This window comes from Diabrotica virgifera, chromosome 3 (genome assembly GCF_917563875.1).
Source record: "Diabrotica virgifera virgifera chromosome 3, PGI_DIABVI_V3a".
Lineage (NCBI taxonomy): Eukaryota > Metazoa > Arthropoda > Insecta > Coleoptera > Chrysomelidae > Diabrotica > Diabrotica virgifera.
In genome coordinates, this window is record NC_065445.1 from 47,186,642 (window position 1) to 47,212,713 (window position 26,072).

At 34.8% G+C, this 26,072-nt stretch overlaps 1 protein-coding gene across 1 annotated transcript in view; it reads left to right on the forward strand.

Annotated features, from left to right (window-relative positions):
• Positions 1-12,032: 12,032 nt before the first annotated feature.
• LOC114325811 (probable maltase) overlaps positions 12,033-26,072 on the forward strand; it is a 53,154-nt gene continuing 39,114 nt past the window's right edge. The window contains exon 1 of the mRNA XM_028273935.2: positions 12,033-12,399. Within this exon, the coding sequence (XP_028129736.1) occupies positions 12,237-12,399 (163 nt within the window). The 5' untranslated portion in view covers positions 12,033-12,236. The remainder of the gene's footprint in view (positions 12,400-26,072) is intronic.

Sequence of the window (26,072 nt, forward strand, 5' to 3'; positions counted from 1 at the left end):
TAAGAGGTCAAAGAACCGAGGTAAAGGAACTAATAGAACCAAAGCACATAGAAAAAGATACATGGATTGACTATCTAAAAAAGCTCTATGCAGAGGAAGAACAAATGATGCTAGAACCGGAGATACCAGAAATTACCACAAATGAAGATGTTAATATAGGCGCATAGGAAGTACGAAAAACACTCGAAAAGCTGAAGAACAGAAAAGCTGCAAGTAAGGATGGAATACCAAACGAATTACTGAAATATTGTGGAGCAGCAATGACAGAACAATTAACAACATTAATTAACAAAATCATAAAACGTAATAAAATACCGGAAGAATGGAGAACGAGCGAACTAATTCTACTACTCAAAAAAGGAGATAAAAAGCAGCCAGAAAACTACAGAGGTATCAACTTGTTAAATACTACCCTAAAACTTACAACTAAAATCTTACAAGACGTAATGAATCAGAGGATAAGTTTAGCAGATGAACAACAGGGTTTTCGTACTGGAAGATCATGTACAGATGCAATATTCGTCATAAAGTAAATTACTGAGAAATCACTAGAGTATAATGGACCAGCATTTCTATGTCTGATTGACTTAAAGAAATCTTTTGACAGAGTAAGACTCAAAGATGTAATCCATCTTTTGTATATTAGAGAAGTCCCTCTAGATATCATAAAAACTATTGAGAATATCTACCAAAACAACAAAATAGAAGTCAGAATAGATGGACAACTTTCAGAACCTATAAATATAGGCAGCGGAATAAGACAAGGAGATTCATTGAGTCCTATGCTTTTCAATTGAATCATGGATGAAGTCATCAAAAACGTCAACACAGGAAGAGGATATAGAATGGGAAACAAAGAAGTAAAAATACTCTGCTACGCAGACGACGCAATATTGATAGCCCAAGATGAAGATAGTTTGCAAAGATTAGTCCACAGATTTAACATAAGAGCAAAAGAACTCAATATGACAATTTCATCTCAGAAAACCAAAACAATAGTAATCAGTAAAGAACCAATCACATGCAAAATAGAAATTGATGGTATCAGTATTGAACAAGTAATGGAAGTAAAATACCTTGGAATTACATTGTCAAGTTACGGAGACCTAGACAAAGAAGTAAGAAATCAAGTACAAAAAGCAAATAAATTGGCAGGATGCCTTAATAACACTATATGGCGAAACCGACATATTAACACTGAGAAGAAGTCAAGAATTTATAAAGCCAGTGTAAGACCAATAATGACACATGCATCAGAAACCAGACCCGATACAGACACAACACAAAGAATGCAGGAAACAGCAGACATGAGAGTACTGAGAAGAATTACAGGAAATACACTGAGAGATCGAAAGAGGAACGAAGATATTAGAAGACAATGTAACGTACAGTGTATACACGAATGGGGAAGAACAACCACATAACCAGAATGGGGGAGACACGTGTGGTCAAATAGCACGAGATAAATCACCAATCGGTAGAAGAAGTATCGGCCGACCGCGCAAAAGATGGAGTGACAACCTTCCATAGAGCAGTGGCGTAGCTGACAGGCCCGCAGGGCCTGCAAGGCGGGGGGGCCCGACGTTAGGAGGGGCCCCTTAAAGCCTTCAAGTGTAACACATTAACTGAGCCATTAAAATTTTTTGTTTGTGCCTTCAGGCTCCACGTTGAGAATCTCAATGTTAATATGTGAATAATATTTAACTCACTGAGTGCCTGGGCCAAACAAGGCGTGAGTTAAATACAACTCACGTGGCATTCAATGTGTTAATACTTCTACTTTCTTTAAATTGGGGAACAAAACATATTTTCATAATAAGCATCAAAATAGAGAATTTGGAAAGTAATAATGAAGCGGGTAATTGACGTAACTCTTACTTTTTTCGGGTGCAATTTAGCGTTTCGTACTTATGTGGCCCTGTTGGTAGTTTAGATGAAAGTGATTCCCAAAATGGTAATTTTTGTCGGTGGTTGTTTTACTAGCAAAATATGATCCTGTTTTAGCTAAATTAAGCGATAAAAACAATAACTAAAAAAAAGTTACTTGAGCTCCTAAATACAAAACGAAGTGTTAAATTTGCTGGCTCAAGAAACTGAAAACAAATTGACTAATTTAATTAAAAATAATTTATAAATTAATTTACTTTCCGGTATTTAAATTGCGATGAAAATAATTTATCTTCTAAAGCAGAAGTTGTTAAAAGTTTTTTGGGATTTATTCGCATGTTAGACCAAAGTGCAGACCACAGAGTGTAAATGAAATTTTAAAATTTATCAATCAAAGCACAGTGGCGACGCGTGAGTTTTTCTAAAGTGTTACCAAAACCAGATGTAAAAAAATCTTATTTAAAAAAATATTTTGAACCTCCCAAATATTAGTTTTTGTTTTCAATCCTGTGGATAAAATTAAACAAATCACTATTCCCAAATTATATGTATGTAATTATGTATATGTAACAGGTATAACAATAAATAATAAACAAACTAAACATATTATTCTACCATAAAATTAACATAAAAAAATGAACAAGTAGGAAAAATAACAGATTTTGAAAATTATTGTGTATATTTTAATTCTTCCATTTTCAATAATATCATTTTTTTTTCTTTAAAATAATATATAAAAAATATACAAGTACCTAGAATGACTTTTCAAGTAGTTGATCAATTACGCAATACGTAGCAACACTCTTCCATGTTTAAATGCACGCACACTGTAATGTGTAATAATTAGGTACTAAACCAACGTTACCAATCTTCAAAATGGTGACAATACTGATATGCACAGCGTGCCCGCGCGCCGTCTCTAGACCCGTCGCTCCTTCAAAATTTTCACTAGTCCCGAGCGATAGCGAGGTTTCTCCTGCGTACCGTTACCAGTGCCAGTATTGGTAACAGCATAATAATATATGATAACGTGCCATGGATTCACATATCTCGCCAATATTTTTGTGAGTCTAGTTGGCTATTTACTGAATTAGGTACTATTAACAAGTATTTCTGTTGGTAAAAAATATAAATGGAATTATTTCGTAGTAGTCATAAAATATTTATTTGCAAGATTTGTAACTGTTTTTTTAGTGCAAGTATTAAAAGATAGGATGTACTATGTACTATTCTGACTTTGGATCCATCGCGTTTACCAACACTTAAAAGATTATGTGAAACCCACGGTCATTCAGGCATGATGCTGTTATGGCTTTGCGTCGAGCTTTCTGACAAGTAATTAAATCTTTAACGAAAATTTTATTGCTCTCTAAAAAACGATGAAAAATTATAAGTGAATGCATTATTAGAGCATATGAATAATTTTGAATTTGTTGCTAACATTACTACTCAATCTAAATTACTTAACTTAATTAATCTAACATCAACACTTTTGCAATCTAAAACGTCAGAGTTGACGGTCACCCTTCAACTTTTTGAAAAAACTCGTGATAATCTTCCAGAAATGAGTAATTCGTTTTCCGAAACTTTAGCAAAAGCAGCAGGAATTGCAGAATAGTGGGGTATTACACCGGAATTTAAAAATAAACGGGTAAAACGTATAAAAAAAATTACGATCAGCTCAGCTGTGATGAAAAAATAACTTTTAGCAAAAAAAGTTTTGTAGTTAATGTTTTCAATGTAAATTTAGATATAATATTGCAACAACTTAGGTTTACTAATAAGTTTGTGGTATTAAGATATATGTATAATAGGTTTTTATGTCTATTAAAGAATATGTGCCTGGATGGACTGAAACATGTGAAGACTTATACACGAAGTTTCTCGAAAGTGGTGACCGAGAAATAGCCGATGAGCTTTTACACAACATCGATATAGCTAGACGCCAAAAATGGATAACGACTGTCGAAAACCTTGACTTCAAAAAATCAAGCCGGCAGGCATGGTCCTTGTTGCGGAAAATTGGAGGAGCTAACCAGCTGGAATCCAGAGAGTCTAAAATGTCTCCTAACAAGGTTGCCTCCCATATAGTATCTCTATCCAGAGCTCCACGAGATCGAACACATACTACCAACGTGAAAAGAGACTTAAGGGCATTAAAACAAATGAACAGAACGAACTCCGAATATTCAGCAAAAATACTTATTTCTGAAATCACACATGCGCTGAAAGAAATGAAATCAGGTAAAGCACCTGGCTTTGATGGTATCCATCCAGAGTTCTTGATACACAGTGGTGCATACACGAAACAGTGGCTTGCAATGTTCTTTAATGGTATACTTCAGTCAGGTAACATTCCTTTCTCACTTAAGCGAACAAAGATAATTGCAATTCCGAAACCGGGCAAATCAAACGATAAGCCAGAAAACTACCGCCCCATAGCTCTACTCAGCATGGTATATAAACTATTAGAAAAGCTTCTCCTCAACAGAATTAGTCACAGGATACTAGAAAATGTCCCCATTGAACAAGCTGGCTTCCGCCCTCATCGAAGCTGTACGGACCAAGTGCTGTCATTAACAACTTTTATAGAAGCTAGTTTTCAAAAGAAACAAAAGACAGCAACAGTATTTATAGATCTAACAGCAGCATATGATACTGTTTGGAGACAGGGATTAATATATAAACTGGCCCGCATTATCCCCTGCAGAAAGATATTTAACCTCATTGACAACATGCTGACCAACAGAGCCTTCCAGGTTATAATGGGAAAGGAGACGAGTAGACAGATGAAACTTAACAATGGTCTTCCACAGGGTTCTGTCCTTGCCCCTTTACTTTTCAGCCTCTATATTGCTGACATGCCTGAAACCGAATCTCGGAAGTTTGGATATGCTGACGACTGGACCCTTGCAACAAGCCACCAATCTTTAGAAACTACAGAAATCACTCTCACGAATGACTTATCCATCCTCAGCGAATACCTTAAGAAATGAAGACTACAGCCAAGTACTACAAAAACTGAAGTATCAGCTTTTCATCTAAACAACAAGTTGGCAAACAGAGAATTGCGAGTGTATTTTAATAACAAGCTGTTAAAACACAATAAATACCCGAAATACCTTGGGGTTACTCTAGACAGAACGCTCACATTCAGAGAACACCTGACGAAAACAGCAGCAAAATTGAAAACACGCAACAATATAATACAGAAACTCTGCGGCACTACATGGGGGTCCACAGCATCAACATTAAGATCCTCTGCTCTTGGCCTGATATATCCGGTGGCAGAATACTGTGCTCCAGTGTGGCTAAATAGCAGGCATACCCACCTGGTCGACACCCAACTAAACCGTACTATGCGTATGATAACAGGCACAATCAAGCCCACCCCTATAATGTGGCTACCTACCCTTAGTAATATAGCACCACCCAACCTACGCCGCGAACATGCATTGGTTAAAGAATATAACAAAATAATGGACAGTCGCCAGCTTCTAGTCCACAACGACATCCCCGATATTCTTGGAAACCGTCTCCGATCCAGGTTACCCCCTCTACAATCTGCTCAAGCGCTGCAGCAATCCAACTTTGACTTAAATACCCGATGGAGAGAAGATTGGGAAAGTAGGACAGATCCGCATTACCATAGTCTACCGGACATCATAGGGAAACCTGGCGAATTTGAACGTCCCCGTAAGATTTGGGCAGCCCTTAATCGAATTCGAACAAACTGTGGAAGATGCGCCGACTCCCTCCACAGATGGGGTAAACTCCCCTCGCCTTCTTGTGACTGCGGCGCTGCAAGACAGACGATCAGTCACATTGTTCAGGACTGCCCACGCAGAGCATACACAGGCGACCCTATAGACTTTGTAGTGGCAACCGAAGGGTCAATCAAATATATAAAAAAATTGGACATCTGTTTGTGATGCATTGCATAATGCATAAATCTAAATATATTCTGTGATATACTTAAGCCATACGCTAAATAAATTTATGTATATTCACAAACTAATGAAGACTTATTAAAGAAAGGCCAAATATTGTCATTTACACATATTTTAGTAATTATACTGTCATTTGTTGTCGTTATGTTTATAATACGGGGGCCCACAAAAATTGTCGCAAGGGGGACCCGCAATCTTCAGCTACGCCACTGCCATAGAGGTATCAATCCGCCAATGAACAAGCAGAATTGCTTATAAAGAGGAAGAAGAAGAAGACACTTTTAAAACATCACCAGATATTTTTCTTTCCAACGATGTGAGATCACCAGAAATTTTGGCCACATCCGAACAAGACAGTCGAATAGTTTTTCCAACTGTTTCAAAAAAAAACCTGAATATCAACTCCTGAAGGGGTATATTGGTACAACTACACACACCGGCAAAATTAGCCGAACACCTTAAAAATGGGACATGTTTGATGTCTCGAATTTCCTGAAGCTGTTGTCCGATTTGAGTGATTGATTTAGTATGTTATAGCCTTATTATTTGTGTAATAATATATGTTGCTAGACAGGTAAATGCCATTTTATACCGGGTGTAACAATCATACTGTGTTTTTTTCTTAAAGTTCGGAACACCCTGTGGAATATTCTAGCATATGTAAAATATTGCATTTATCACTTAAGCATAGCCTTAGGCTTTCTTAACATTTTCTTTTTTGATTCATTTGCTTATGTTGGAAAATAAAAAAGTTATGGGCTTTAACAACTAGCCATGTTTTTCATCAATAAATCCTCATAGTTGGGGAGGAAAGTATGCTAAATTTGCAGTTACTCGAGCGTTGTGGGGACCCATTGGATTGTGAAGAGTGGGTGCTAAAACCAAAAAAGTTAAGATAAGTTTTCCATAAAGTGTGGGACTCTCCATTTTTAATTTAATTTTCCATTTCCACCAATCGTTTTTTCCGATTATAGCGCCATCTATCCATAACTGGAAAAAATGTTGCGAATAAAAGTTGCTTATTTTACGTCAAGAATCCAAATCTGCAATAAAAATTGAGGCTCCTATTTAAGATTTTAAAGTAACCCCCCACCCCACCTCCGTGGGGAGTCGTGTTTGATGCCATTCGATAGATTTTTGAAAAATATTGAATACGTGTATTTTGCAGTTTTACGATCTGATGTTCATTTCGCGAAATATCGTATTTAAAATTTTTAATTTACCCCCCACCCCTCTCTGTGGGGTGATGTGTTTAGATTTATTTGATAGATTTTTGAAAAATATTAAACACGTATTTTTTAGTTTTTCAATCTGACGTTTATTTCGCGAAATATTCGCTTTTTTTTTAAACTTTGTGACTCACCCATTTTCTTACGCCCCACTCAAATCGTCAGATTTTTAAAATATACACTATTTTGCATGTACTTAACTAACCTTATATTAATCTGACGATTTCGAGTTTTTCTAAGAATAGAATTTTTTTTTTCGGTCCCCCTTAATGAATTCCCCGGTGTTAAGAACCAATATATGGTATAGGTACATTTACGGGGTACAAGGTTTCTCCCCATGTGATAACCTGGCGCGCTCGAGTAACTGCAAAAATCCCCGCTTGGGCTCCCCTACCATCATTATCTGCTTAGTTTAATAAACAAGCCTAAAGTAATTCAATAGATGTATTAAATAAATAAATTACTAAGTGATGTAAGCGATGTCACAATGACGACCTCTCGTGGATTTCAGCTGAACTAGCTTCGAGGGGGGTTTTAATGTCAAACGCTGAGCGAACATTTATTTGAATCAAGTATGTAATATTCAGTATTTATTTTTGCATCTTTTTTTTACAAATTTTATGTACAACATCGACGAAAAATGAATATCAGATCGAAAAACTGCAAAATGCACGTATTCAATATTTTTGAAAAATCTATCGAATGGCACCAAACACGAGCCCCACGGAGGTGGGGGTGGGGGATTTAATTTAGAATCTTAAATAGGAGCCCCAATTTTTATTGCAGATTTGGATTCTTTACCTAAAAATAAGCAACTTTTATTCGACACATTTTTTCGAATTATGGATAGATCGCGCTATAATCGGAAAAAAAAGTTGTTTCAAATGGAAAATTAAATTAAAAAATGAACAGTCCCCCACTATATGGAAAACTTAACTTCACCTTTTTCTGGTTTTAGCACATACTCGTCATAATCCAATAGGCCCACATAACGCTCGAGTAATTGTTTTAGCATACTTTGCTCCCCTACTATGAGAATTTATTGATGAAAAACATGGATAGTTGTTAACGCACATAACGTTTTTATTATCCTAGATAATTAAATGGTTCGAAAAGGAAAATGTTAAGAAAGCCTAACTCTACAATTGAGTTTTAATTTTAATATTTTACATGTGCTAGAATATTCCACAGAGTTTTCCAAACTTTGAGAAAAAAAACACAGTATGATTGGTACACCCGGTATAAAATGATATTTACCTGTCTAGCAACAATATTATCACAACGATATTCTTAAATAATAGGGCTATAACATACTAAAAGAGTCACTCAAATCGGACCACGGGTTTAGAAAATTCGAGATATTAGACCTGGATCCCGCGTAAGAAAAAAAAGTTGATTAATAGCAAGCTGAAAATTTGTTAATAGCTTAACGGTGTCTAGTCGGACAAACATTGATGCACGGGAACACTGGAACAGGGGAAGTTTTAACGGTGGAGCATGATAAACGTGTCGTCCTGACAAGTTTATGATGGTGAAAAATAGCAAGTTGTTTTTAAGTTTATTCAATAGCCAACATTATATAATATATAAAAAAATGTTTGTCCGATAAAAAGGTTGGGCATTTTAACGAGTCCGACACGTAGAACATGTCACATCACAGGAACTATGTTGGTGATGAATAGCAGTCTGATTTTTGCATGAGAGTTTAATGAAAGATTAAAAAAGCAATTGGAAGTTCTGTCGGACAAAATGAATGGGAAATTTTCCTAGTCGGACATTCTAAACATGTAAGATATAGACAAAAATGTTGGTGATAAATAGCAAGCTAATTTTGATTTGTTTATGTACAAATTATATTTTGTAACGCAAAAAGTTATATGTCGGACAAAAAGTTTGGGCAAATCGAAGGAAATAAATAAAAAACATTTTCTCAGAATGACTTAGTCACATATTGATAAAGCTATTTTAGTTGTATATTATTATTTATATTCACATATTTGCATGTGCATATATATACATGCACACTCCAAAAACAGTGAGGTAAGTATCAATGCATGTATATATTGCAAAACAATTATTTTTTTGAGTGGAGTTTGTTCTAGATATTCTCAAAATGATAATAAAAAATGTCAAAGAACATATGAAAGCAATCTCTTAGGGTTTTCTAATTAGGCGCATCAGAAAGTACGGAAAATTTCCTACAAAAAACGTTGTATACATTTTTTTCCATAATCAAATCTTAACCCTGTAAACGACATTGAAAAATGTGAAGAGTCTAAAACTTCGGTGCTTATAAGAATAGACTTAAATATGACACATTATGCTTATTATAGAAGTATGTATTAGAAGGCTGCATTTGTCAGTGTGACACTTTGTGCTATACAAAGTAGTATTCGAAAGTACATGGTCTCTGAGTTTCTGTTTGCCACGTGTGTTGGAAATTAAAATTTATATTAACTATGGAGTGTTTTTGTGTCTATTAAATTTTAAGTCGCCAAATTAAAAGTGAAACCATTCAACGGAACATTTTTGAGTAATTTTCGAACATTTTACAAAGTTAGTAAAATACTTTGTCATCAATTCAATGAGGTTCAGTTGCCAGATAATTGTGAAAATTCTATTGAATATCATTCTTCGTGCTATAATGCTTTGCTTGATTGAAAAAGGGTACCTAAATAAATTATTACTAAAATTATATAACGTAATTTTTCTCAACTTTCTACAAATGAAATAATAATGTAATTAATATGTCACATGGCTAGAAATAATTTGCTGCCAAAATAAATCGATTAGTTTAAATTTTAAGTTACGATTGCAATTTATTATGAATTATTGTCAAAAGTGACAGTTTTTCTTAAAGGGAAATGTATTCATAGACATAAAGGTAGACAGGGAATACAGTGCAAAAAGTCGATAGGTGGTCTATCTATCTCTTTTAACCAAGCGATCCCGTGCATGTGGCAGACAAAAATAGCTAGACCACTCAATCCATAATATAATTTGACTGATCTACTATAAATGTTTTACAGTGAGGTATCTAAACGATGTTAAGATAAATCGAAAGATATCGATTGTAATTGATTGCAGGTACTTTTGACATAGAATAATCACCCCTTATTGAAATTTCAAAAATTATTTTTTTAAATTGTCCGACTACAAAATCTACCCCTTATTTTTTTCCGACAACAGTCATTCTTGGTAAGGAATAATTTACTTAATTAAATTTCGTCTTTGTCGGAAAGCTATTTATCACCAGCATTTTTGTCTATATCTTACCTGTTTAGAATGTCCGACTACGAAAACTTCCCATTAATTTTGTCGGACAGAACTTCCAATTGCTTTTTTAACCTTTCATTAAACTCTCATGCAAAAATCAGACTGCTATTCATCACCAACATAATTCATGTGATGTGACATGTTCTACGTGTCGGACTCGTTAAAATGCCCAACATTTTTGTCGGACAAACATTTTCTCATATATTACATAACGTTGGCTATCGAATAAACTTAAAAACAACTTGCTATTTTTCACAATCATAAACTTGTCAGGACGACACGTTTATCATGCTCCACAGTTAAATCTTCCCCTGTTCCAGTGTTCCCGTGCATCAAAGTTTGTCCGACTAGACACCGTTAAGCTATTAACAAATTTTCAGCTTGCTATTAATCAACTTTTCTTTCTTACGCGGGATCCAGGTCTATATCAAACATGTCCCATTTTTAAGATGTGCGGCTAATTTTGCCGGTGTGTGTATAATAAAATATATCGTCAAACTCTGTATAACAATCAACTATTTATTTTCAAGGCTAACTTTTATAAATCCATTTAAAAAAGTCAGTGCTTGGAACATCTCTAATATGAACCTCCTTAAAATTGACAAATAGTTTCGACACTAAACCACTTCTTATCAAATTAATAGTCAAACACGTCAAGGATCCCTGACTGCTACCAAACAGAACTTAAAGATCATTGCCCCACTGTAATAAAGGAAATGATTGCTAGCAGGAGAAAAACAAAGGAGGAGTGGCGAAGACAAAGAACACCTGTGAACAAGAAGAAAATAAATAAAATCACCAGGAAATTAAACTACAAATGCATAATTTCAAAAATAATAAAATAAAAGAATATCTTACAGGCTTATTAGCAAAAACAGATAGTGAATACTCCCTCTGGAAGGTCACGGGAGAAACACAACTCTCACAAACCGATACTGTAAGTACCTAGGAATCCACCTTGATAGAAGATTAACTTGGCAAAAGCACATTTTTACAAAAAGAAAACAACTAGGAATAAAATCCCGAGAAATGTACTGAATCATCTGTTGTAAATCTCAACTATCTCTTGAAAACAATCTGCTGATATATAAAGCTATATTAAAATTAGTGTGTACCTATGGTACCCAACTTTGGGGGACAGCCAATCAAACACACTTAGAGATACTGCAGAGATTCCAGAACAAAGTCCTCAGAACAATGCTGAATGCCCCTTGGTATGCGCCAAACTATGTGATATAGCAAGACCTCAATGTGACATCCATAAAAACAGTAGTAACAGAATATTACAAAAAACAACCTCACCGATGACCATAATGATGTATGATGCCTGAAGAGATTTAAAGTAGTGGACCTAGCAAGAAGATTCGAATAATCTGTGATAACTGAACTTATTTTAACTTGTTTTAATTTAATTTATGTAAAGAGGGTGATCACTGGATCTCCCCCTACATGTCGAATTTTCAATTTTTGTCAAATAATTTATCTATTGTTTTCAAAATAAAGATTTTCAAAATAAAAAAAGCTTTGAAAAATATAAAAAATATATAGAATCGAATAAAAAGGTTTGGTGCTGGAAAATGCAAAAAAATTAGTTGGTATATTATATGGTAACACCCTGTATAACAATCAACTATTTATTTTCAAGGCTAACTTATATAAGTATCTCCATTTAAAAAAAATTCAGTGTCAATTGCTTGGAACATCTCTAATATGAACCTGCTTAAAATTGACAAATAGTTTTCGACCCCAAACCACTTATCAAATAATAGTCAACAACGTCAAAGATAAAATTTCTTAATTTTTTAAACAATATACTGGATGGATATAAATAAAGTTTCAAACGCTCAACCTCCGCGAAATTTTTAGATAAAGTCACAATAAAGTGTAAAATATTATGCTCAGGTGCGCTTTATTATTTTCAGCTATATTAGCTATAAGCTTAGTTAATGCACGAGGATTGGTAGAAGACAAGGATTGGTGGAAAACGGCTACATTTTACCAAATTTATCCAAAATCATTTAAGGACAGTAATGGAGATGGAATAGGAGATTTGGAAGGTAAGCACTTTTGAGATTTTGTGTACATATACATAGAGCGTCATTTTTGGAGACTTTGCAGTGTCAGCATCCTATATAATACTAAATAACGGAAAAGCAATGAATTTTAAAAATTTTAAATTTGAAAACAGCGTTTTAAGTTTTTTTATGCTTTAAAGTAACTATGTACAATAATTGATTTATTATTTATGTATTTATAGTCCATTTACTCACGTTTTTGCTCCAAATTTTAAAAAACCTCTTTTTGCTCCAAATTTGTTTCCAACATTTGCATCCAAAAATGTTTAAAAACAGCTTTGTTTTTGTTTTTTTTTTAGTTTTTAGCGTCAGAAGCAAGCAAGTTATGCTCAAAATAAAGTTGATCCCTTTTATTTGGTAAAAAAATGGGAAAAATCATCCCCTAATTAGCATCTCAACTGAAAACTAATCGTTACCGCTATACAAGTTTTTTTCCTTATGTATTATTTATATGATCTCTAAGTGTCATCAATACAAAGTGCTTATTAAAAAAAAATGGTTTTAAAGTAAAATTTTTTGTAGAAGCCTCGGAGGTGTAACCAGAGAAGGTTCCCATTGTTTTCATTCTGGTGGGATGTAGAATAGCATTATGTTGTTTTATATGCCATTAGAGTGAAAACTTAGTCTTTTTGCAAGCAGTTGCCGCTAGGGCATCTATGCCATTTCGTTCGTTGCAATCCGGGACTGCATGCTGGGGTTTGTTTTGGTTGGATCAGGGAGGGCAGCATATGTGCCTCCTGATGAGAGACTAATAAGTTTCGAAACCGGTAGGGGTGCTTGCAGCACTCTCTGATTGGACTAGAATATGGTTCGGCTGTGTTTTCGTTTTGCAACGAAATTGAGAATGGTTATTCATTTTTGATTTACATTTACTCTGTGTGGAGTATGAAGGGAACCATTCTCGTTGGAACTTTACCGCGCTGAGCAGATGGGACGTGAATTGTAAATTGTAGAATTCCCTCATCTTCCTTAGTCTCAGCATCCGTATGGCTTGCAAATTGTAGAAGCCTCGGAGGTGTAACCAGAGAAGGTTCCCATTGTTTTCATTCTGGTGGGATGTAGAATAGCATTATGTTGTTTTATATGCCATTAGAGTGAAAACTTAGTCTTTTTGCAAGCAGTTGCCGCTAGGGCATCTATGCCATTTCGTTCGTTGCAATCCGGGACTGCATGCTGGGGTTTGTTTTGGTTGGATCAGGGAGGGCAGCATATGTGCCTCCTGATGAGAGACTAATAAGTTTCGAAACCGGTAGGGGTGCTTGCAGCACTCTCTGATTGGACTAGAATATGGTTCGGCTGTGTTTTCGTTTTGCAACGAAATTGAGAATGGTTATTCATTTTTGATTTACATTTACTCTGTGTGGAGTATGAAGGGAACCATTCTCGTTGGAACTTTACCGCGCTGAGCAGATGGGACGTGAATTGTAAATTGTAGAATTCCCTCATCTTCCTTAGTCTCAGCATCCGTATGGCTTGCAAATTGTAGAAGCCTCGGAGGTGTAACCAGAGAAGGTTCCCATTGTTTTCATTCTGGTGGGATGTAGAATAGCATTATGTTGTTTTATATGCCATTAGAGTGAAAACTTAGTCTTTTTGCAAGCAGTTGCCGCTAGGGCATCTATGCCATTTCGTTCGTTGCAATCCGGGACTGCATGCTGGGGTTTGTTTTGGTTGGATCAGGGAGGGCAGCATATGTGCCTCCTGATGAGAGACTAATAAGTTTCGAAACCGGTAGGGGTGCTTGCAGCACTCTCTGATTGGACTAGAATATGGTTCGGCTGTGTTTTCGTTTTGCAACGAAATTGAGAATGGTTATTCATTTTTGATTTACATTTACTCTGTGTGGAGTATGAAGGGAACCATTCTCGTTGGAACTTTACCGCGCTGAGCAGATGGGACGTGAATTGTAAATTGTAGAATTCCCTCATCTTCCTTAGTCTCAGCATCCGTATGGCTTGCAAATTGTAGAAGCCTCGGAGGTGTAACCAGAGAAGGTTCCCATTGTTTTCATTCTGGTGGGATGTAGAATAGCATTATGTTGTTTTATATGCCATTAGAGTGAAAACTTAGTCTTTTTGCAAGCAGTTGCCGCTAGGGCATCTATGCCATTTCGTTCGTTGCAATCCGGGACTGCATGCTGGGGTTTGTTTTGGTTGGATCAGGGAGGGCAGCATATGTGCCTCCTGATGAGAGACTAATAAGTTTCGAAACCGGTAGGGGTGCTTGCAGCACTCTCTGATTGGACTAGAATATGGTTCGGCTGTGTTTTCGTTTTGCAACGAAATTGAGAATGGTTATTCATTTTTGATTTACATTTACTCTGTGTGGAGTATGAAGGGAACCATTCTCGTTGGAACTTTACCGCGCTGAGCAGATGGGACGTGAATTGTAAATTGTAGAATTCCCTCATCTTCCTTAGTCTCAGCATCCGTATGGCTTGCAAATTGTAGAAGCCTCGGAGGTGTAACCAGAGAAGGTTCCCATTGTTTTCATTCTGGTGGGATGTAGAATAGCATTATGTTGTTTTATATGCCATTAGAGTGAAAACTTAGTCTTTTTGCAAGCAGTTGCCGCTAGGGCATCTATGCCATTTCGTTCGTTGCAATCCGGGACTGCATGCTGGGGTTTGTTTTGGTTGGATCAGGGAGGGCAGCATATGTGCCTCCTGATGAGAGACTAATAAGTTTCGAAACCGGTAGGGGTGCTTGCAGCACTCTCTGATTGGACTAGAATATGGTTCGGCTGTGTTTTCGTTTTGCAACGAAATTGAGAATGGTTATTCATTTTTAAAATTTTTTAGTTTTTAAATTTGAAAAAATACATTTTTTCAAAATGACTTAAAATTATCACTAATACAAAAAATCTCAAACAGTGAAATGTAGGTTTTGCTTAACTGAATATTTTGGAACTTTTGTTTTTCTGTAAGACAAAAATTGGTTAAGACATGGCTGTTCAAACTTTGCATACACTTATGATTAGTGACTAGTTCAAGCTCTTTCAACTTATATTTCTAGCTCTTTCAACTTATATTGGGGTGATTTTCACTAATTTTTTTTTCCACAAAAAGAGACCAACTTTATTTTGAACGTAAGTTGATGCTTTAAAAACGTTGTAATGAGTTTTCCCCAAAAATTCTTTATTTTTTGTTCATTTCACTTTGAAATGTTCGATTTGGAATTTGGCGAATATGAACCTATTTTTCATTGGTTACAACTCCTCTCTTACTGGGTCTAGAGATCTTATACAGACATATACCGTTCTTTCACTTTTTATGAGCTATATTTTTGGTAAGAATTTCTTTCGATAACATACTTACTTTTTGCGTTATTTACGAAATGCCGTATAAAAACATAGTTTTTTTTTGTTGAAAAATTAACATATTTACTAACAAATAACTCAAAAAGTGTCAACTTAGTAAAAAATCGCTATAGAGCAAAAGTCTCTTAGAATTAGTAAGTTTATCCATTTCCGAATTTATTTTGAACGCATAATTATTTTCACCCCCGATAGTACATTATTTGACGGTTTTTGCTCTAAATTTTAAAGAACCGTTAGAATTGATATAAAATTTGGCATATGCATAGCCAACATGTCAAAGAAAAAAGTGATATTGTGCCGATGTGTGCTTTTGCGCTGGGGGGTGAGTTTCACCCCTTCTAGCGGGTGAAAAACATACGTTCAAAATAACTCCGAAATTTGATAAACTGACTAATTCTAAGCAACTTTTATTCTATACAGTTTTTTCACTAAGTCAATAGTTTTCGAGTTATTTGCGAGTGAATATGTTCATTTTTCAACAAAACAAACACGTTTTTAGACAATTTTTCGCAAATAATTCAAAAAGTAAGTATTTTATCGAAAAAACCATTCTTAACAAAAGTATAGATTGTAAAAAAGTGAAAAAATGGGGTATACATGAAGTCTCTAGACCTAGCAGAAGCAGAGTTATAGCTAAAGAAAAATTGGTTCATATTGGCCAAACTTCAAATAAAATGTATTTCAACGTGAAATAACCAAAAAATGAAGCACTTTCTGGAAAAAACTCATTACAGCTTTTTTAAAGAGTTTAAGAAGCTTTATTTCTATTTTTATAAAAAAAATATTCTAGCATCAAATGTAAGCAAGTCACGCTCAAAATACAGTTGGTCTCTTTTGGTTTGGCATAAAAAAATCGGGGAAATCACCCCCTAATTAACAACTTAAAAATATAATTAATCGTTGCTGCTTCACAAGTTGTTTTATTTATGTCGTGTTTATATGATATATAAGTTTCGTCGATTCAACGTGCTTTTAAAAAAAATGGTTTTTAAATAAAAAAATTTTAAATTTTAATTTTGAAAAAAAAAATTTTTTAAAATAACTTAAAAATTGTTAGTAATACCAAAAATCTCAAAGAGTAATAAAATATTCGTTTTGCTTTTCTGAATATTTTGGATTTTTGTTTTCCTGTTATACAAAAATTAGTTATGCTATGGCTGTTCAAAGTTTGCATACACTCGGGATTAGTGGCTCGTTCAAGCCATTTTAACTACAGCCTTTTCAAAAATAAGCACTTTGAACCGCTGAGACTTACAGATCATATAAAGAATAAATAATCAAAGTAACTTGTGAAGCGCTAACGATTAATTTTATTCGATATGCTAATTAGGGGGCGCTTTTCGCGATTCTTTTTACCAAAAAATAAGAGGTACCAACAATATTTTGAGCATAACTCACTTACTTTTAATGTTAAAAGTTTTTTTAAAAAGCAAAAATAAACCCTTTTTAAACACTTTAAAAAAGTTGTAATGAGTGTTCTCCGAAAAGTGTTCCGTTTTTTGGTTATTTCTCGATGAAATATTCGATTTGGAATTTGACGAATAAGAACCTACTTTTCATTAGCTACAACTTTGCTTCTATTGGGTCTACAGACTCATTATATGCACCATTTTTTTCACTTTTTTATAAACTACATTTTTATTACGAATGTTTTTTCCACAAAGTACTTACTTTTTGAGTTATTTGTGAAAAGCCGTCTAAAAACGTGGTTATTTTGTTGAAAAATGAACAAATTTACTCGCAAATAACTCAAAAAGTATTGACTTGGTGAAAAACTCTATAGAATAAAAGTTGCTTAAAATTAGTCAGTTTATCGAATTCTGAACTTGTTTTGGACATATATTTTTTAACCCCCGAGAAGAGGTGAAACTCACCCCCAGGGCAAAAGCACACATTGGCACAATATCACTTTTTTTCTTTGACTTATTAGCTATGTGTATTGTGTATGCCAAATTTCATGTCAATACAAGCGGTTCTTTAAAATTTAGCGGTTTTGCAATATTTTACCGTTAAAGAACGTACTACGAGAAGGGATTTATCTCACTCCCAGGACAAAAGCACACATCGGCACAATCACTTTTTTCTTTGACATGTTAGCAATCCAAGCGGTTCTTTAAAAAACATAGGTTTTGAAATATTTTACCGTCAGGGAACGAACTATTTGTATCTATTTCTAATTTTTTTAAGCACCCATGTTTCGCATGCATATTATGTGTTCTGATAACTGTTTTGTAGATTCTAATTTTTGTTTTTCTTGAGACATTTCTGAATTTAGTTAATGCTCTCAATATTCATATTTTTATCTTCTTTTGCTATTACTGGTTTTATCTCCCCTTTCTCATGTTCCTTTCATCTTATTTTACACCGAGGTAAGTAAATTCTAAAACACTTTTGAACATGTATGTATGTTCTCCTACTTTCAACGATGAAATTGTCTTCTTTCTCTTTATCTGTTTTTACCATTATCAAGTATTTTGGATTTTCCTTATTTATTACAATTCCATTTTTTTGCTTGTTTTATTATATTGTTCGTTAATCGTTTTAGTTCTTTTTTAATTGTCGTTAATAGTGTTAGCTCGTCTGCGAATGCTATACATTGATGGTCATTTTTAAACGCTTTTCTTTACTTCAATAGTTTGCATCAAATCTTTAGATGTTAATTTGACTGACTTTTCTTCAATGCAAGTGAATGAAAATTTGCAGACATATGCATTCGCAGGAGCAATACACGAATAGTCAATAAAAAAAATTTTATGTTTATTAATTGTTTAAATAAAAAACGATTTTAATGGAAAATGCTTAAATTCTCTTGTCTTTTACAATGTAGAATCTTGAAACTTTTACGGATTTTAGTTAATGATATGAACTATACATAATTTTACTTTTTACGTTAATTGTTTACGTTATGCTTCATAAATAAACAATAGAGTTTCAAATTTTGAACGCTTATATATTTGTTTATATATAAATCGGCGTTTATTCGTGTCAAATTTCAATACGATACGAAACAAAACTTCAACCAAAACTCGAATTCAAAAAATTTGTGTTTTTATCGTATTCTTAGAAAAACCACCGGTAGAGACGTTTTGTGCTACAATTAACATTACAATTCGTTTTATCGTATTAATTAATTAAACGCTTTTCTTTAGTTCAATCGTTTGGGTCAAATTTTTGGACGTTAATTTGACTGCCTTTTCTTCAATGCAAATGACTAAAAATTTGCAGACATATGCATTCGCGGGAAGAATACACGAATAATCGATAAAAATTTTTTTGTTTATTAATTGTTTAAATAAAAAAACGATTTTAACGGAAAATGTTTAAATTCTCTTGTTTTTTACAATGAAGAAACTTGAAACTTTTACAGATTGTAGCTAATTTTATGAACTATACATAATTTCACTTTTTACGTTAATTGTTTACGTTATGCTTCATAAATAAACAATAAAGTTTCAAATTTTTTGCCGATTCCGACTACTTTTCATGTTTCTACATCATATGTTTTATACATATTTTAATAAACATGACGATATATTTTAATGTTTGAAAAGTGTAAGACTAAAAAGTAAAAAATAAAAAAAAAATGTGAACAAAATATTTTTAAGAAACGCTTTTCTTTAGTTACGAGTGACTAAAATTAAACATATTATAAAAAAAATCAACTAAAAAGCAAAAAATAAAAAAAAATTAAAAAATCTAACACATTCGTTAAAGAGAAGCGTGGTGCGAAAACCGCTTATTCGATGAAGACGCTCCACGCTTTTCTTTGACGAATGTGTTAGATTTTTCATTTTTTTTTTTTTTTATTTTTTGCTTTTTAGTTGATTTTCAACGAAAACTTTTCGTTTATAAATTCGCAAAAGCCTGTGTGTTATTGCGTTGCCGCTCCTGCAATACTTAGAGCCGATGTATCGATGGATTGTTATGTAGTTTTGTCTTCTGAATCCAAATCTGAAAACGGTATTTCGATACTTCGAACCGTCTTCGAGATAATCGACCTCAAAATTTAAAATGTGACGTCACAATCCGTTTATTTCCTACCAACGCACTAAACGTCAGTCAGCTGAAATCATAGGAAGTAGGCTACTTTTCAACAAGCTAAACATCAATACGTTACGAGTAGGCTAGTAATAATTATTTAATCTGAATTTATTAAGTAAAGCATCGGTTATTATTTACATTTGAGTTTGACACTTCGTGAATGTCAAACTAAATTTCAAATTATTTAGCTATTAATGAAATATAGATGACATTTTATAGTGAATTTCATTATCATATAAAATATGTGTCATAAATGTATAAAAATACAATTTGAGTATATTTTGAAAGCAATAATGTATTAATAACTTTCAAAAGATTTGTAGGAGTAAGTATAGGTACGGCCTCCCCTTAAATGATAAATAGACTATTCCATAAGTACTACAGTTCATGTGATATATGCTACGTTGCTAGGGGATACAGTGTCAGCTCAGGTAGCCAGAGGCTGCCCACAGGGGGGAGTCTTATCCCCTCTATTTTGGAATCTGGTCATGGATGGCCTAATAGCTAGACTCGACAACGATAGGCATCACGTCCTGGGCTATGCGGATGACCTAGTCATCTAAGCCCACGGAAAATTTAATGGTACAGTCAGAGATCGAATGCAACAGGCTCTGACCGTAGTTACAGAATGGACTTCAAATGTAGGGCTTAACATCAGTCCTCTAAAGTCCAAAATCATGAAATTTACTAAAAGAAGGAATTCAGAGGAATTGGGTCCTCTAAGTCTAAATGGTGTACATTTAAATTTGGTGAGTGAAGTAAAGTATCTCGGGATAATATTAGACTCAAGACTTACTTGGAATCAGCAGATAGAAAGAATAACGAAGAGAGCGGTATCTACGTTAATGGTAGCCAGACGTACTCATGGAAAAATGTGGGGTTTGAGACCAGACATGGTATATTGGACTTATAACATGGTAGTAAAACCCACAATTACATATGCATCAGTGCTATGGTGGCCAAAAGTGCAGCAAAAAAGTGCCATCATCAAATTAAGCAAGGTGCAAAGACTTGCTTGTCTCGGGATCACGGGGGCTATGAGGGGCACACCTACGGCAGATATGGAGGCACTACTGGATCTCCCTCCTTTACATATAACAATAAGAGGTGAGGCGAGAATGGGCTATTATAGACTGCGAGAAAACCTGAGCAACGTACCAGTTAAATCAGGACATAGTAAAATAACGAATGAAACTAATGATGCCGAATGGATGATGATTTCTGACCACATGACATCAAGATATATGCCTGAAGTACCTTTTCAGGTGGACATTTGCCCACGAGACGAATGGGACAGAGGAAACTCTCGACCCAGACTGCAGGGTTGCACCTGGTATACGGACGGGTCTAAAACTGCAGACGGTTCGGGCGCAGGAATATTCTGTAGTGGTGGAAATTTCAACATTTCTATTCCACTGGGAGAATGTACCTCCGTATTTCAGGCAGAGATCTTTGCAATCTTGCAGTGTGCAAGAGAAAACAACCTGAGGGCATTCGAACTGCAGCGGGTTAATATATGCACAGATAGCCAAGCAGCCATTGGGGCTCTTATAAGCCCTAAGGTGAACTCTAGGCTGGTGTGGGAATGTCGACAAGAACTTGATAGACTGGCACAACATAACAGTGTTATACTGGTATGGGTTCCAGGTCATCGGGACATATACGGCAATGAAAGAGCTGATGCACTTGCCAAGAGAGCATCAGCTACAAAATACCTGGGTCCAGAGCCGGCCGTGGGAGTGCCAAAAAGCACCGTCCGTGAACGAAAAAAAGCCTGGATCCGAAGCCAACACAACTCACACTGGGAGAGTGTACCCGGTCAAACACATGGCAAGATGTATATCGGACGGACATGTGCTAGTAGAGCTGAGTTACTGCTGAAAACAAGCAGGAATCAGCTCAGAGTCATAACAGGTTTCCTCACTGGACATGCGCCAGTTAAGGGTCACCTGCATACAATGGGGCTGTTTCATGGAGACTTGAGCTGCAGACTCTGTAACAGAGAAACTGAAACAGTCAACCATATTTTGCATGACTGTGAGGCATTGGATTGGAGGCGGCAAACACTTTTCGGAGACATCGAAATGACTCCAAATTTATATGGCACCCACCCACTAGACCTATACAAGCTGGTACAGGGTTCCAGAATTCTGGAATGGGTTTCATAAACGAATGGAAGATGTACAATAAGCCAAGTGGCTGCAGTACAACCGGTTCACAACAGACGGCTTCCAGGAAAAAAAACTACAGTTCATCATTAAAAAGTACCTATCTTTATATATTATGTATTATATATTATTACATATATATGTATTATGTATTTCACAATATTTGAAAATTGTTACATAAAATGTTGTTTGGAATAAAAAATTATGTTCTGATATATAAAATTACACCCTTCTAATGGAAAAAAAATATTTGACGAATTTTCTCAAATTATGGATAGGTACCAACATCATTTTCATTTATAATTCTTGTATTTTTAATTTGACGAAGAAAAGTTATTCCTCATAAAAAGCTCTTCTTGGTCTAAGATTTATGATGCAACCATCATGAATCAAATTTTATTATTTTTATACGAGGTATATAAAAAATATTATCATCATCATCATCATTCTCTTTGCCTTATCCCTATGCGGGGTCGGCTTCCCTAATTGCATTTCTCCACACAATTCTGTCTTGGGTCATATCAATGTTAATCCCCTTTACCAACATGTCCTGCCTTATCGCCTCCCCCCAGGTCTTCTTTGGTCTTCCTCTCCTACTCCTTCCAGGAATCTGCACTTCAGCTATTCTTCGTATTGGGTGATTAACGTCTCGACGTTGAACATGACCGAACCATCTTAACCTATGCTCTCTCATTTTGGCATCAATTGGTGCCACACCTAGACTTCCCCTAATATACTCATTTCTAATTTTATCCTTCTTTGTCACTCCACTCATCCATCTAAGCATTCTCATTTCCGCCACATGCATTCGTTGTTCCTCTTTCTTTTTCACTGCCCAACATTCAGTTCCGTACATCATAGCCGGTCTTATGGCTGTTTTATAGAATTTTCCCTTCAGCTTCATTGGAATTTTTCTGTCACACAACACACCACTCGCTTCTTTCCACTTCATCCATCCAGCCCTAATTCTACTGCATGCATCTCCATCTATTTCTCCATTACTCTGTAATACCGATCCTAGGTACTTAAAACTATTGCTTTTCACAATCATTTCACCATCCAAAGATACCATTTTATTTGTAGTAGCTCCATCTTTAAATGAACATTCCAAATACTCTGTTTTTGTCCTACTAAGTTTTAAACCTTTTTCCTCCAGAGCTTGTCTCCACTGTTCCAGTTTTTGTTCTAAGTCTCTTTCACTATTTCCTACTAACACGACATCATCAGCATACATTAAGCACCATGGAATGTTACCCTGTAGTTTCGCTGTTATCTGGTCCAAAACTAATGAGAATAAATACGGACTAAGCACAGAGCCTTGGTGCAATCCTACTTTCACATGAAATTTATCAGTCTCTCCCACACCTGTCCTAACACTAGTCGTTACTCCCTCATACATATCCCTCACAATCTTTACATATTCACCAGGGACTCCTTTCTTATTGAGTGCCCACCACAGAATCTCTCGAGGGACTCTATCATATGCTTTCTCAAGATCAATGAATACCATATGAGCGTTTGTTTCTTTACTCCTGTATTTTTCCATCAACTGCCTTATAATGAAAATTGCATCTGTTGTTGATCTACCCTGCATAAAGCCAAATTGATTCTCGGATATTTTGGTCTCTTCACGTATCCGTCTGTCAATTACTCTTTCCCATATTTTCATGGTGTGGCTAAGCAGTTTTATAGCCCTGTAGTTTGTACATTGTTGTATATCTCCCTTGTTTTTGTAAACAGGTACCAGTATACTGCTTCTCCATTCGTCTGGCATTTGTCCGACTTCCATAATTCTATTAAATAGACCTGCTAGCCACCTTGTTCCTGTCTCTCCCAATGCTCTCCATACTTCCCCAGGAATATCATCTGGTCCTACCGCTTTTCCTTTCTTTATTTTTTGAAGCGCTTGAGCCACTTCCTCGTTGGTTATTTTGGTGACCATTGCTGCTACTGTCTCCGTTGACTCTACAGGCTGTCTGTCAAATTCTTCATTTAATAAGCTGTCAAAGTACTTTCTCCATCTCTTTTTGACTTCCCTTTCGTGAACTAGTATTTTATTATTTTCATCTCGGATACATCTAATCTGATTAAAATCTTTTGCTTTCCTTGCTCTCTGTTTGGCTATTTTATATATCTTCGTTTCGCCTTCCCTGGTATCAAGTTGATCATATAGGTTTGAATACGCTTCTGCTTTGGCTTTTGCTACTGCTACTTTCGCTTTCTTTTTCGCCACCATATAGTTTTGAAGATCTGTGTCGGATCTGGTTTCTTGCCACTTTTTATATAATTTTCTCTTCTCTTTTAAAAAATATTAATTTCGAGTAAATTATCTTTATATACTGCGCGTCATAGAAAACGGGCACCCCAAAAATGGGTTATGTTTGATGTCCAGTATCTCCTAAACCTGTCGTCCGATTTAAGCAATTTTTCAACATCTTATAGCTTTATTCTTTAACAATATCGCTGTAATAATATTGTTGCTAAACACGTAAATTTTGAGTGTATAACGGGTGTACGAATCAAACTGTGTTTTTTCGTCAAAGTTTGCAACACCCTGTAGCATATTATAGCATTTATAAAATACTGAAATTAAAACCCTACAATAGCCTCAGGTTTTCTTAACATTCTGTTTTTTGATACATTCGCTTATATTGGATAATACAAAAGTTAGGTATTTTAACAACAAACCATGTTCTTCATCAGTACAGGTTGTTTCTAAATAAGTGCTACAAACTTTAAGGGGTAATTCTGCATGAAAAAATAATGACCATTTGCTTTACAAACATATGTCCTTTATATAAATATATAGATCCTTCGCTTCCAAGATCCAGGATGTTGAATTTTTTCTTACAAACCGACGATTTATTTATTGCATTGAAACCGGTTGAGATATGCAAATGAAATTTGGTGAATTTTTAGAAATAGTTATGCAATTTTGACATGCAATTAAGAATTTTATATTCACCATTGGCGCGCATACGGGTTATAAGATCGATCGTATTACCCGTATGCACGCCAGTGGTGAATATAAAATTTTTAATTGTATGTCAAAAAATGTGCAATAACTACTTCATGAAACCCACCAAATTTCATTTGCATATCTCAACCAATTTTTAAGCAATAAATAAATCGTCAGTTTGTTAGAAAAAATTCAACATCCCGTATCTCGACGAAGCATTTGCGGGCATACGATTGTAGAGCAAACTGTCATTATTTTTTAATGCAGAATTTTACCCCTTAAAGTTTGTCGCACTGGTTGTAGCATTTAGAAACACCCTGTACTGATAAAGACCATGTCTAGTTATTAAAGTACCTAATAACTTTTGTACTATCCAACATAAGCGAATGAATAAAAAAAAACAGAATGTTAAGAAAACCTGAGGCTATTGTGGGGTTTTAATTTCAGTAGGTATTTTATAAATACTAGAATATTCCACAGGGTGTTGCAAACTTTGAAGAAAAAACACAGTTTGATTCGTACACCCGGTATACAATGAAAATTTACCTGTTTAGCAACAACATTATTACAGCGATATCGTTTAAGAATAAAGCTATAAGATATTGAAAAAATTATTTAAATCAGACCACAGGTTTACGAGATATGAGACATGAAAAATGGCCCATTTTTTTGGGTGCCCGTTTTTTATGACGCGCAGTGTAGTTCACAACATTTAAATTAGAATGATACATTTGCACATTAAAACATAATTTTTAATTCTAAACAACTTTTCGTAATAGCAATTTTCCATATTTTGAATTTAAATACGTATATAAACAAAGTTTTCGTTATGATAATACTCGCATTTTCAACTTGTTTTATCATATGTTTAATTTTAGTCACTCGTAACTAAAGAAAAGCGTTTCTTAATAGTTATTTATGATATAAGTGTTAAAAGTACACGTTTAAGGCATGCATGTGAAAGTTTGCAGAATGAGCGATAGCGAGTTCTGCAATTCACATGAGTGCCTTAAAAATGTACTTTTTAATACGCATATCATACAATATTTTTTCTACAAACGTAATTACAGGAAAATATCTACAAAAATTTTTACTTGAACTTGACTGACATTCCATTTTTATATTTTTTTGACATTACATCAAAATTGCCTATACAGTCAATACGAACT